The 15,109-nt window shown below is 41.3% G+C and overlaps 1 protein-coding gene across 8 annotated transcripts in view; it reads right to left on the reverse strand.

The window, feature by feature from the left end:
* FAM13A (family with sequence similarity 13 member A) overlaps positions 1-14,025 on the reverse strand; it is a 127,470-nt gene extending 113,445 nt beyond the window's left edge. For all 8 annotated transcript variants that reach the window (XM_084516934.1, XM_084516938.1, XM_084516937.1 and 5 more), the window contains exons 1-3: positions 13,962-14,025; positions 11,346-11,535; positions 8,436-8,645 (exon numbers count right to left, since the gene is read on the reverse strand). In XM_084516934.1, coding sequence (XP_084373060.1) covers positions 8,436-8,645; positions 11,346-11,535; positions 13,962-13,988 — 427 coding nt within the window. In that variant the 5' untranslated portion in view covers positions 13,989-14,025. The remainder of the gene's footprint in view (positions 1-8,435; positions 8,646-11,345; positions 11,536-13,961) is intronic.
* Between the last annotated feature and the right edge of the window lie 1,084 nt (positions 14,026-15,109).

Genomic DNA, 15,109 nt, shown 5'->3' on the forward strand with positions numbered 1-15,109 from the left:
CAGGTAGTGGTCAGTGGCCCAAAGCCTACTTGGAGCCAGTAATGAGCAGAGTGCCCCAGGGGTCACTACTGGGTCCAGCCCTGTTTAACATCTTCATCAACGATCTGGATGATGAGGTAGAGTGCACCCTCAGTAAATATGAGGATCGCATGAAACTGGGAGGAGTGGCTGACTCACCAGAAGAGAGGGCACCTTGACGGGCTGGACAGGTAGGCGGACAAAAACCTTGTGAAGTTCAACAAGGAGAAGTGCAGAGTCCTGAACCTGGGAAGGAACAACTCTAGACACCAGTATATGCTGGGGACCACCCAGCTATAAAGCAGCTCTGCAGAAATGTATACACCACGTTGAACACGAGTCGGCAGCATGGCCTTACTGTTAAGAAGGTCAATAGTATTCTTAGCTGTATTATGCAAAAGTATCACCAGAAGGACAAGATAGGTGATCCTTTCCCTTTACTCAGAACTGGTGAGGCTACACCTGGAGTGCTGTGTCCAGTTCTGGGCCCCCCAGTACAAGAGACATATGGACATAATGGAAAAAGTCCAACGGAGGGCCACCAGGATGATCAAGGGACTAGAGCACTTCTCCTATGACAAAAGGCTGAGAGCATTAGGACTGTACAGCCTGGAGAAAAGAAGGCTCAAGGAGGAGCCTCCTCATGTGTATAAATACCTGAAGGGAAGATGCAACGAAGACAGAGCCATATTTTCAGTGCTTCCAGGTGATGGGACAAGAGGCAATTGACACAAATAGGAACACAAGAGGTTCTGCCTGGACATCAGGAAGCACTTGTGCTGTGCAGATGACAGTGCGCTGGAACAGGTTGCCCAGAGAGGTTGTAGTCTCTCTCCTTGGAGATCTTCAACAGCCACCTGGACTTGGTCCTGGGCAACCTGATTCAGGTGTTCCTGCTTGAGCAGAGGGTTGGACAAAATGGCCTCCAGAGGTCCCTTCCAATCTCAGCCATTCTGTGAAAAATTCTAAATCTTCAAGACTTGTCTATAGTCAATAATATGCAATAAACGAGGCTGGGTCTGAAACTGTTCAGCAACTAGCTGCTGCCTGTTGTACATCCTCCTAGTACCATGCAGAGAAGACTGGCAGGAAAATATCCCATGCCTTGCCTTGCCAGCACAAAGACTTTGAAGAAAAGGACATTTTACACTGCCCCAACATTTTTGCTTTGAAAAGGCTGTGAACATAGTGCAAGGCATGTATAAGTATGTTTCACAATTTTCATCTTCATTTTTACTTTTGATTTCCCAGAAATATTCCAGGGCTGGATTGCACAGTATTCTAGGTATAGCATCCTTTAGAAAGAGGTTAGCTGTGTAAATTACCAATCTGTATAAAAATATCTAAAAGTGATCCCCAAAATTCATGATTTCTCTTTTACAACCAGATATTTTTGTGGCTAATAAACAGGACTTATCGTGCATATCATTTGGGAAGCAAATTAATTTCTATATGTATGCACTTGTCACTTCATAGAGGCACATCCGAGATTTCATCTGCTACTAGGCTTCAGTTTCCTGCCTTATATGACATGCAGTAAAAGGTGAGAAAAGTCTTTGGAAGTTTTATACTCACAGAATGCTAATTTTTATCTCTCTGTTTTGATACCACATACTTAATAAGAATTATTTCATGAGAGCAGGCCAAAGTTTAAAATGCCAGTTAAATTATAGAACCAGACATTTCAACTAAGTGATTAACTATATTCTTTTCTGCTGCAGCTAAGAAATTATCTCCATCAAAGAAAGCAAGTATCAAATATGCATGAAGGAAATATGCAAAAATCTCACTTGCTTATTTATGGCAAGAGTTTCTTTGAAAAATATTTTGAGATATAGAGAAAAAAATATCATGACTTCATTACAATGAATCAGCTTGGTAAGAGTAGGAAATCTGACTTGTTTTTATTTCTGCAGCAAAATTTCACAATGCCCCTAGAAGTCTATGTTAAGTTGAATAACAATAAGGAATTTAATGGATTTGTATTTTCACTGATAAACCGGAATGGACAGTCCCTGACTTGATTACTAATTATCTTTTCATGAAGCTCAAAGAAAACCAAACCAAAACTAATTTCCCCATAGAGAGAACACTGAATTTCACCTTGTAACATACTTCTGTTTGAATAACAAAACAACTGCTGCACAGTGTTTTTTTTTTTTTTGTTTTTTGTTTGTTTGTTTGTTTTTGTTTTAACTATGAATTGTTTGCAGTTATGATAAGGAATGGCAAAGCCCCCACTCAGGAAAAAAAGTAAAAAACATCTCCTACTACCACCTCCCCATCACCTAATTAGGGAATGCCCCTGAGAACTAATTGCCTTTCTGAACCTCCCACTGGGGCATTTGACTGACAGGTGCTTTTCCATTTACTGAAGGATTTTCCATCCTTTTAAAACCAGAAAGATGCTAATAACCTCCACAAAATATTTTGAAGACAGATTTGCCCTGACTACACATAAAGCTAGTGGCCTCATGATACCAACTGTATTTAGTGGGTCTGATGTCCCTGGTCATTAAACACGATTTAGTACATGGTGTGGACCAGAGATGCTTATTTCTGGACACAACAAAACCTTTGTTCCCTCCTCAGTACTATCTTAGTATCAGGTGTGTTCTGCTTTCACTTCTGTCCTTTTAGGAACACAGACAGATATCAGACCATAAGGCCTTCAGAAACTACACTAATTGAATGTCACAGAACCACTGAACAGCAGGAGACAGAAAACCCGTTCACTGAGCCGTGAAATTCTTTGCCCTGCTGAAAGGGGAACAAGAAAATCTCTCTCTATCTCCCCCTTTTCCAGTGAAAAGGCAAGGGAAGGATATTGAACCTTCCTCCCAATGCAATTCAAAAATCAACAAATTTGTTAATTATCCTGCTGCTGAGACTTGAGCTTTATTTTTAAAAGCTACTAATTACCGTTATACTGAATTCAGAGAGTAATGTGCATGTACAGTGTAACATGCACTTTGCACATTTTGTGGGACGAATGGAAATTAGCTTCCATTCAAATAAATCAGTTTTTCAACTTATTGGAGAGCCCAAATATTTGTGCGTCATGACAGATGATTTCCTGTAGTGCTCTTCCTTCTTTTGTCCACCTGCTAGACAATATTCCAATTTGTCTCAAAATCAATCATAAAAGTTTACTCAGCTGGTAGTGACCATCAGGGAAACATTAAGGTACCAGAGCTGTTTACACTACCATACAGACAAGCATTAAGTGTATCAAAGCCCTAAGCTTATGTAGTTGCCTAATTTTGCAAGGTACAAGATGTCCCGTGGAAGTAAGACTACCAAGAGCATTCTTACTTATTAAATTAGATTACAGAGTGCAGCATGAAGCTAAGCATATGCTGCAGTGCCTTGAGATTAGACAAATGAGCTTGTCAATAATAGAAACAGCAGAGTGCCAGTCTTTCAAAGGCAATTCAGAAACCTATATTTAAATCATATTTAATATTATAACTATGTATTTAAATCACATAGAAATACCCCCAGCTACCAAAACACTTGTTACTTTCAAGCACAGTACTTTCCTTGGCATATCGAGCTTTTGCTAGGGAATTGCTGCTATGGGGCAGAAGTCAAGGAGGCAACTGAAAACAGCAGGCACTCTCTAAAAATGTTAATTAAGTAGAAACAGGAGCCTCAACAGTGTAGGAGGCACAGACAAGTTTGCAAGCGTGTTTTCAGTCTCGCTTAATTTCAGTATACACCCACAGATCACAAGAGGGACATAGGATGAACCATTGGAAAATATTTCTGTACATATTGAATTTCTTTGACACACTCCTGGCACGATCTAGCTCTCCAATCAATCCCTCTTCATGCTACTCCTTCTCCTTACAGAGCATGCTGTCTGAACATCACCAAAGGTACAGATGCCAGCAGACAGGTGCGTGTAACTTGTTCATTTCCCACATGGTCTGACCCCAAACAACTCCAGCCTACAAGCACTGAAACTCTATCAGCATGGCGCCGTGCCCTAGCTAATTACCTCTGCTGTGAGGCAAGGAAGAGAGTCTAGGGCTCAGCGTCATGTTATCACGTCTGCATAGCTTTCAGCTGCCTTGCATACTACCAGCCTGGAGGGCAGACAGAAGAGCTTGCATCTGTCTGTAGCTATCAACGTGCCTCTAGAAGTCAATCTCTGGCACAGAGGCAGCAGGCTGTACGCTGCAGTCGCCACTACACTGTGTTTGCTAGGCTAGGCTGCTGAAGGAATCAAAGTGTTTCTTTCTTCCTCCACAATCACCAGGAAGTGGGACTCCAGCCTCTGCCAGGAAGTGATTTGCTTCAGACAAGGCTCTGCCCCAGACGAAAAAAATAAAAAAAAAAAATTACACCTTGCTGCCATCAGAAGCAGAAATGCAGAAAGTCCTTGCCACGAGAAGGTTGTCATCGCAATTCAACTTGAGACCCTTTGCTCTCTGTCATTAAAGCACTTCACAGAGCTGTATTTACCCTCCGTCACTATACTGGGAACAGTTGTCCTGTTACTTCTTTTGCAGCTCTGCTGAGTGTTGCCATCTGCACAAGAAAGCTGGTTCCAAATGTTTTCAGTGTACAGCAAGTCTCTTCAGCACGTAGAAAACAGAAGTGTCATGTGTTGTTCCAAACCAGAATAGCATCAAAATGACAATAAAAGCTAACAGGGAAAGGTTAAAGACATGCCACTATAGCCTGGAGAGCCACAGACAACTAGTGAATCTGATTTATTCCAGTTATTGCAGTTACAGTGGTTAAAGAGTCAGCTCTCATTTGTTCATTTTCACACCCACTATTCAGGTTGAAGTTCGACCTCTAAAATCCCCCAACACAATTTGTATTTTTGGTCCTGCCTGTTCATGTAGCTCAAGCAGCTGATGGCTACCAAGTGTTCCCTAAAATGACTCGTTGATCCAGGAGGGAGCACATCCTTCCCTTCCACCACCTCCCATCCTTCTCCCTGAGCTTTCAGAGCTGTTCACTAGCACTACACAAAACCTTGTCAGCTGTAACAGTTTGTGAGGGGAGGGGTGTGAGAGACAGAACTCTCATCTAGCTGCTACATACTGAAAAATGCAAATTTTTCAGTGATCAAATAGCATTCAACTTAATTAGACTCAGTGCCAAAGGAAGACAGGAGCCTACATTTCACTGTGCCCCTTCTGGAGAAGGAATGCAACAAAGAAGAAAAAGAAAAAAAAATCACATAATGGAAAAACTTTCTGCATGCTAAAAAGGATAACAGCAATCTGCCTTGCTAAAAGCAAGTGACCTGTGAAAGGGGTAAGAGCTGTGCATACAGAGCTTGTTCTCAGTATGTACAAATGTCTTAAGAGCCAGTGATTGGGTTAAAAAAGTTAAGAAATGAAAAGCCAGAAGGAATAAACAAGCTCAAACGGATCTCTGTACAGGAGCTACTGATTACTTCCAAATGAGGTTTCTGAAAGAAGTATCTTTCAGTCATCCTGTTCTCCAGCAAAACTGCAGGCACAGAGCAGATTGTAGTGGACATTTTTGACCCCAGGACCCCCTGCAAAAAGCAATGTTCATATTTGTCAGGCACTCTGAGAAGACCAGTCAACACAAAGATCACTACCAGTGTGTCTCTATCCTGTACTTGCTACACGTCTCCGACAACGCCATTTACAGATGGAGACCCTTCTCAACTCCCACTGCCACTGTCCTTCTCCAAGGGTAGAGAGGAAAGGAAAGGTCAGGATGCAGCAGACTGCCCATAGGATACGTTACGTGATGTTTTCTGGAACTGCATAGTCTTGGAATTACTCTGAATATTTATATAATCAGCATTGCGTCAGGATTTAGCAGCAGCATGCACATTTCACACTGTTGTTGCACAGGCTTCTGATAGCATGCCAAACCAGCTGTGTGGACTTCCTGAACTACCAACGTATCACATTTCTCTTTTCCAATAGAGGGCAGATCATTTACTCTTTGGTTTGGTAATGTGGACTATACCCTGCTTTAAAAAGGATTACAATCTCAGGTAGGATTTTCAGTCCAGCTATTTTTAACTGGGGGGATCACTCCCTAACATTTTTTATATGACGGAAAGTAACTGTGTATTATTTTCAGGCCACACTTTTAGCTGATTTAAAAGATTCTGATACCAATCGCTGAAAATATTCCAAAGGAATTCTAAACTGATTACAAAAAAAATCAAAACAAAACAAAAACAGAAAACAAAAACAAAACAAAACAACAACAAAAAACACATTTCCCATGCAAAGCTTCAACAGAGGGGAATACAGAGGTTGTAACAGAGCTTGTAACTGCCTTCACTGTAGACATAGAGTGAAGTGGCTCCAGATTCAAAGGTATTTTTTAATAACCTGTTGGCTCAGAAACACCTTGACCTACTTTCTTCATAGTTTACAAAAAGAACACCCAGGCATGCTTGCTGTTGGTACCATTTTGCAACAAATACCCTTGCACATACTTTGATAAGTGAATAGATAATTCCTCCAATCGTGCACAGTTGGTTGATCATTTAACTGTAAACACAGGCCCACCGACCACTGCAACTAATCTGAACCCTATGAAAGTAATCAGTACCTTTCAGAGCAATTTATGATACATTTTCCAGTGCATGAAAAAAAACAGCAATTCAGTTTTCTGCAAACTTCACCAAAACCTTCCCCTTGCCATAACAGCTAACCCTAATAAAAAAATATAATGGAACTAGAACTAGAGGTTATTGTACAATACATGCAAACTTAACTGTAAAGGTATATCACAGCTAAACATACTTCTGGAGAACCGGGTTTGTGATTTACACCAGTAACTTTTATTTGAAACAGCAAGTCTGCTAAGTATGGATATGTATCTCATTTCCATAGAAATCACTGGGGAATTTTGTATTTCCTGTGGGAAGCAAGAATGAATGAGACTTTCCACAAACAGCACAGTTCACAAAGTACATCAATAGTTTCTGGCGCAATACAGTGATATGACCTTTGTGGGGACAGGGATGCAGAATAGGGAACATGCAACTTATACAAAAAATCCACTTAAAGTGATTTAAGTGAAGGAACATAATTAAATGCATCTCATGAGTCAGACATGGATAAATCTAAGAGATCCAAAAGAAAGCACAGCTATGATCAAAAAATAAAAATAAAAAAGGGACTTTCTAAAACAACAGCACCTTCCTACCCAGCACTTCCTGAACCCTGTCCTTGGGCCCCAGACAACTTTACTAAATAATATTTTACAGAGAAAGGTATTGTACACAGCCCACATACAACCTGATTATTACTTTATTGACTGCACTTAGGGAAAGGCAGAGTTCTTCTCCAGCATACCCTTAAGAGTCTATAGAGCCACAGACAGGAAAGGAAGACGTGGTTGTGTTCTCCCTGCTCCAGGCAATAACTAAACTTCATCTCCACTGCAGGCCAAAAAAAGTGTGAGGGAAACCTGAGGACAACAGTGTGAAAACTTTGCACTGTCTTCCACTGGGGATCTGTTCAGAGGGTGTTCCTCCACATCATTCCTCCTCTACATGTATCCTATTTGCCTGCTTTACTGGAAAGAGTGTATCTTGAGTAACATGTACCCACTCACTTCTCAGCTTCTTAGGAAGATGGCAAGAAGAGGCATCAACTGCCTGCAGCAAAAGAACTCCCACTGACCCAGATGGTCCAGGAACAGGGCCAACCACCATCTAGTCTGCATAACAATATGGACTAATACTGATGGATTAGATCAACAAATCATTTAGGCAAACAGTCGTGCAAGTTTCAACTTTCTAAAGCTGAAACGATGTTCTTCCTTACAGATTATCTACTACTTAAAGGTTAAAAAAAAAATTATCTTCCAGGTTCTGTGCTATGATTGGTAAAGTTAAAGTCTGTTGCTTGTTTGTAAGTAAGCAACTGGCTTGTTTCTGATGGTCAATCACATCACTTAGTGAGAAGTGGAAATTTAGACAATATATGATTTGGGGCTCAGAGGATAATAAATGTGATTGGCAGATGAGGTTGTTATAAAATTTCAGAGTCCATTAGAATGAAATTCCAAGTACTCACTCTAGCAAAACGGAAGCAAACCTGTGTCCTAGAGAGACTGCAGTTATTGTCTTCAAGCTTGCTCTAACAAACCAATTGATAATTTCACTTTATATTTTGCAGATATAACAGGACTGGAAAAGCATAAATAGTCCAGATTTTACCAAAAATGCAATAAACAGTTTTCTCTCTCTTCTAACGCCATTGTGATTTCTGCCAAGACTCAGAATTGCACATCTGGGAGACGCCTGGGAGCAGATGATTAAAGCTAAAGTCAAAGGAAATACAGAACAAAGTATGTAAGCTAAGAAACAGAGAATATTGCTTATGATGTCTGCATAAAATTCTCCTGAAAGAAAGCACACTGAAGGATGGAAATTTTTACCTCTCACTTACCCTGGTAAAGCTGAATGAATTTGGGCTGTAAGGCAGAGCTGATAATCCCATCTGGCAACTCTCTCAAAAATAATTTCAGAAGACTGGCTGCCGAGTACACATCGCCATCTTTAACTAGCTCCACCTCTTCTCCACGCTCGTACTGCAGACGCAACTGTTCCACCATTTTCATGCTGCCGTTTACCCTGAAGAGACCTTCTTGGGCCATACCTATAATTATGTATTACACATGAGGATGGTCTGAACTAAGACACTACTAATATAATAAAACAGATATTCTATTGTGAATGATACACTACCATCAATACAAAGGAGGACAATTAGTACTATGCAGTTTAAAAAGATCTTATTTTTCCCCTAGAAACTCCAATGGTCAAGTATTGGGTTATGATAACTTAATAAATACTGCTGACTAGATCTTGAGGCCTGGGATACTCTATGAAAACCCACAACACCCTTTGGCATTGCTGTAACATGCAAATATCTCACACCATGCAGAAATCAATTGAGATGGCTGCATTTTGCATCAGTACACTTCAACTGAGAAGAATTCAGGTTCTACAAACCTTTCAAAATTGTTTCACAGCAGCAGTAACTCTATAATAAGCACCACAGCTTCACAATAGCAGAAAATCTCTGAGATCGAATGCATATTTTGGACAGCACGAGGCCCAAAGTATTTCACTATGAAAATAAAAATTATCAAACATTTCAGGCCAGACAACCCACACCCAGTGAAGGTTTCCATGGAGGAAGTGAGATTAATCATATTGTATCAAGCATCACTTTTTAGGCATATGCTGAGATTCAAAAACTTTAGGAAAACATGTGCCTAAAGCTCAACTCGGTAAATTAATTTTTCACTAAAACATTTTCACAAAAACTCTGCTTTTTCTGATACAGTGGCTATAGACCTGCTTATTCTTCTTTAGAAGCATAACACTATGATTGAAATATAAGATATATGGTTTTCATTAGTTCAGTGTGGTCATTGCTAAGCAGGAGCCTGACAGAACACTGCCAGTCCAAGAAATCAATACTGATGCAGCAGACCTTGTAAGGAAAAGCAATCTCTTTTATTGGGCCAGCAAACAAACTGATCTAGTAAGAAAAAAAATGGACAGACTTTCAAACACTTAAGCTTTTTACTTGACTAATGTAAGATACAGTTTACAGATCTTGTATTCCTGTATTCACAAGAAAACACTCCAATGTGACACGCTGTACTGCCATCTGGGGGACAACAGGAAACACCACATCTCAGTAATTCTGCAGCATAAATTGAACAGAGCCCCCATCCAGATAAAATGTCCTTTGCTCTTTTCCAAACAGTCATTTATAGAAATAAATACAGGCTAGAACCCACTTGGATCAGTAATCAAATATTTCTAAATTCATCATAGGAAAACTTGGTTTCACCTATAAATTTGAAAATAAGCAGTTTAATACAAACTTTGTTCAAGAATGTAGCTACCCAAAAGTTGGCTCAGCTTTTTCAAATGGGTAGTCAATTCCCTGTGAACTGGAAGAGAGTCTTTGAAATGGCTTGACTTAAAAAGGCCTACGGTGCCTATTACTGCATCTTTGCAAAATAGGAGACATACTGAACAAACAGTAAACATGCTTGGCAGAACACGATGCCTCCTAAGAGTTTGTGCTCATACCTGGGGCTCTGTTTAAAATGTTTTCATGGTTAACATCACCATTATTTCACAAAACAAACTGTGGGTGAGAACAGAACAACCATTTCAAGAATTTCCCACGTAAGAGGGCATATTTGAGATCTTCCTTGCAGTCTTGAGAAAGAGAATGGATTATATGCTTATCAAGACTGGATAATCACCTTGGCATTTAGAAGACCAACTAATCTTGCTGCAGAGTAGAGGACTTGGCTTGTTCAGTTCATATTTGGGAAACACTTGTGTGGGATGCAGACCTTTTTATGGAAGGCAGAGTATAGCCCACAACTTGCAATCAAGAGGGTTTGTCAACTTTGGTTTTGATTAAACCTGAATGATGCAAGATCTCTTCCCATCCTTGCTTTTTTACTGTTCTAGCAGACTACTTTAAAGCAAGGTGAAGTAGATCAAGCAAAACGCTACTGTGGAATATAGGTAGGATTATGTTTTAAATTTCCACTGTACCTTAATCTAAGCTAACTTTCATGCTGTGTTTGCATCTACCAGCTTCTAAGGGTCTATCAAGACACAGACATGGAATCTTAAGACTCTGTAATGGGATTATCATTACTGAGCAGCTAAAAGAAAAACCTTAGGGTAAAAACAGATGCAGCTTCTTACAAGATGAAATTGCCGCCATGAAATCTTTTCCAGGGCAGAACAACTGCTACAGGATACATCTGTGCACCAACAGTGCTCTAGATTTCTAGATGTATTTCATCAACAGGGAATGAAGTCCCATGAAATGAATGCAAACAAAGGCTAAGAATTTGACACCTACCTCCCCGAGGGGGTTTAAAATAACTGAAATCTAACTGAAAACCTGCAAGAACATGTATTCCCATTCAGTAACGTATTCTCATGGGATTTGTATGTGCACATGAATGTCTCTATATAGATATTTATGTCTTCTCACTGTCAGAAACTGTGAAATAGTCGAATGTTTTGCAACTAGAAAATGACACAAAGCTTCAAAATGAAATACACTTTGTTTATAAAACTGAACAGCTTACTAATGAGCATGTGGTGTTTCATAACACTGTAGTTTATAAACATCCCATTAAATAGTAAATTCAGTATCAGAGATGGAGAAAAAGAAACAAATCACACAGTAATATTCACTGCATGTGGTTAGCACCACAGTCCTATTCGGGACAATAAATAAATAAATAAATCTTTTCCCTTTGAAGAGACTTACATATAGAGGCAAAAGTAATTTCATTAAGCTTACCGTGCTGGGTCAGGTACTCAACTATATTCCACACAACTATTGGGATGCCATTCTTGCTTAGTCCCTGCTGCTGGAGCTCCAGAAGACTCACACCAAACACCTTTGGACGGGTTGTGTCCTTCTGCTTGTTCAGTGGAAGTGAAGCTATCTTCTTCATGTCCTCCTTCAATCTCACAGCCGATTTACTTTGCTTAAAGAAGCACAGGAAAAATGTGCATTAGTCTTGTTTGCTGCAGAAGGTTGCATGGTTACAACATGAGCATATCCATCAAAATTGGCTTTTATGTTCCAGAATAAGATTTTGGTCTTACTTCCTTTTAATTCATAGGAAAGTCACTGTGAAGTAGAAAAATGTAACTGAGAGAAAAAAAAAGAAAAAGAAAAAGAAGAGTGTATATCTGGAAAAGAGTCTAAGTAGCATATAATTAGGATAAAGGAGAAAGATACTTTTGTATGCAAGCTTGTTACTAGAGTAAGAAGTAATTTTGACTCACAGGAGGGTGCTTTTGTAACTCATGCAGTTCAGTTTCAACAAAAATCAACCAAACACATGAAAAATCCCAATACAACATAATCAGTTCAGGGTGTATCCAGAATGCCTGTCAGTCTCTGAGGGTTCTCTAGGGAAGGTTCACTGCATCTTTCTTCTAAATGCTACTCCCTGAGGATTCATTTTGGCCACTGCCAGCTGAGATGGACCCTTACAAAAGATTTTATGGTATGTTTAGTATCTACTAAGTCTGCAGTTTAAGTACAGAGATTTCAAAGTTAGCAGGGAGGAGGTAATCGAATCACATCCAATATGTGGGGAAAGGACCAGACCAGCTTCAAATGCAAACATCCCATAGCTTCTTCTGGAGGCACAATATACATCTGGAAGACATTCTCACAAGTTTTGAACTGCAGTGGCAGAAAAAACATGAGACAATATTCAATAAGACCCGAGGGAATCACATAATTTAGGATTAATTTTGGAATGCTGAAATCTAAATAATCATATGGTATTATCGGTTTGGAAAGACAGCCAAAGGCAGAACAACATAACCCACCACAGTTGTGACCTCCATACATACCTAAGCATCATTTCTCTAACACAGACAAGCAGAATAGAACTCAGTAAACCTCACTCAAGAGGAAATAAGTATTTCTACTGATGTTTCTGATGTTTTCCCCATGTTGCTGACATCAGTTCCCCATGTTGCTGGAACAGTGAGCCACTGATACCACAGAGTTCAGTCTATTAGGTTAAGAAGTCACCACTAGTGCAATGCATAAAAATCAATATATTTCTACAATGTTTTAGTAAAAAATAGGCAGTAGAAACCTTACAAAAAATTACAATATTCTTTATACTTAACACAAGAAACTGCTCAGACTTTTGCCTGGGTCTTGGTGCTTCACTGCATAAGGACAAGGTGTACAGTTTTTTTTTTTTTTATACAAATACTTAAAACTTCTTTGTTGAAGACATGATATTCTTGCTGCAGTTTGTAATGAACCTAAAAATCTGAACAGGGTTGCTATTATGCCTGACTGTACATCCAGATATAATATATCTGACAGTTCATTTCTTCTACTCTGCTGTACCTTTCCCATTAAAAATATATTCCTGGAGTACACGTGGGTTCTATAGTTCCAGGTACTATGCAACACTTATCTGATCTTTATGAAACACATTACTTGTATAAATATGTTTTTTATTTGTGAAACATCATTACAATATATAAATAAAACCAGCGCTAACAGTGAACACCTTTTTAATTCTTTACAGCAAACACCACATGTGTAAATTACTGAACTGTAATTTGACTGACTTGTTAAAGCACCTCGTCACGTATCTCTTTTTAAAAGAGATGTTTCCATTGAGGGTTAAATGGGCAATATACGATTTTCACTTCAGGCGGATACATGCCAAAGAAAAAGCTACATAACTTGGGTTCAGTTCACAAGACAGCAAAAATCCTGAGCAGTTTACAGGCAGCCGTGGTGCTTAGGGAACTTTTTGCTTAGAACAGGCCTCCAGTTACCCCCACAAAAAGTCTTGCTCAAGCGAAGGGCTCCGGCCTGTTGCCATTTTAGCGCTCAAAACACAGAGCTGAAATTCCTTGCTCAAACTCATAATTTACATCTGCAAGACAACCGAGAGATGTTTCCCGCGCCTGCAGGAACAGAGGGGTAAATTGTTAGACTCCTTTTGGGATCTGGCAGGGATATGTTAACCAAGGAGAAAAATTTAAGGGCAGTTATTTCAGATACATGCTGAATCAAAATCAAAGCGCCGCCTCGCAACCGCTCTGAGCATTCACTGTTAGGCGACCTTCGGCAAGGAAGACTTGATGCTACAAGAGGAAAAGTTGTAAAAGAATGTAACTGACTATAACTGACGGCAGAAACTTACAAAAGCAACACTCCCAGCACAAAAGCAGCCCGGGACGGCGCGTTTGCAGCTCACCCAGCCCAGTTTTACAGGCGGTCACCCCCCCCCCCCCCGCGACTGCTCCCGTTCTCCCCGTCCCGGCCGCGATCCGCAGCCTCTCCCCGTCCCCGTCCCCGTCCCCGTCCCCGTCCCCGTCCCCGTCCCCGTCCCCGTCCCCGTCCCAGGGCCGCCCCACTCACGCAGATGGCCAGCGCCCCGGCCCCCATGCTGCCTGCCCGCCGGCCGGGCCCGGCTCCCGCAGCCCGCCCGCCTCCGCTGGGCCCGGCAGCCCCCTCCGAGCCGCCGGCCCGCCCCGCCGGCCCGCCCCTGCCTCTGCCCCCGCAGCCCGGGGGGGAGCAGCGCCTGCCCCCTGCTCCTCACGCTGCTGCATGCCCCCCCAGAGAGCAGCCGAAGAGGTCTTGGGCTTTTTTTTTATTAGGGGGGCTCCTCCGGCTTGGCTGCCACCCCTCCGTCGCCCCCGGTTGAGCGGGGAGCAGTGTGGGGAGAGGCAAGGCTCAGCGCGTTTTGGTGCCCCAAAATCCACTTTGTGGAGTGGAAGGAAAAGCAGCGGGGCCCTTAGGGAGTGTGTGCGGTGTGTAGGTCACGACTGCTTGTGGTCCTCACACACCGACAGGTTAACAGAGCCGATCAACATGACGTGAAGTCTGTGCAGGATGCATACTCCTTTGCCACGATGTGAAGTCAGCCTTGCAAAATATACTCCTTTGCCAAGGGAGAATCCAGTGCTATAACCAGCACTCTGCTTGTTAGTGCCAGTGCTACGTGGTACAATATTGGGCCTCAACGTAAAAAGTGTGGAATGCTGGACTTAATCATCACCCCACCCCACCCACCTACACCCCTCAACCCCCTGGTTTTCCATCGAGGGATACAGCAGTGAAACGAGAGAAAGGTTAAGGCAAAAAGTGGTGGAAAAAACCCACAGTGCTTGCGACTGCCAGCAGTCACATCATACAAAGAGTCCACGTGCCAGCAGCAGGAAGAAGAACTAATTCCCCAGCATCCCACCCCGTCTCACCTCAGGCTGGAAGCAGGGCTGGTACTAGAAATTTAAAACATGAAAGCGTATTTCAAAATTGCACTGTAGAGTTGCAGGGTTTCAACATTTGACACTTTTTTTTTTTTTTTTTTTTTTTTTTTTTTTTTTTTTTTTTTGTGGAAGAGAAGCACATACACATACTTATTTCTGTATCCTTTCAGGTGCAAGTGTTACTCGGCAGTGCCTTAGCATGTGAGTAGAAGACAAGGTCTTTGGAAAGTCTGCCTCTCAGAAGTACCTGCGTCTGGTACGGGAAGAAAAGGAAGGCTGTACAGCTAGAGAAAAAAT

This window comes from Aythya ferina (genome assembly GCF_964211825.1).
Source record: "Aythya ferina genome assembly, chromosome: 4".
NCBI classification, from domain to species: domain Eukaryota; kingdom Metazoa; phylum Chordata; class Aves; order Anseriformes; family Anatidae; genus Aythya; species Aythya ferina.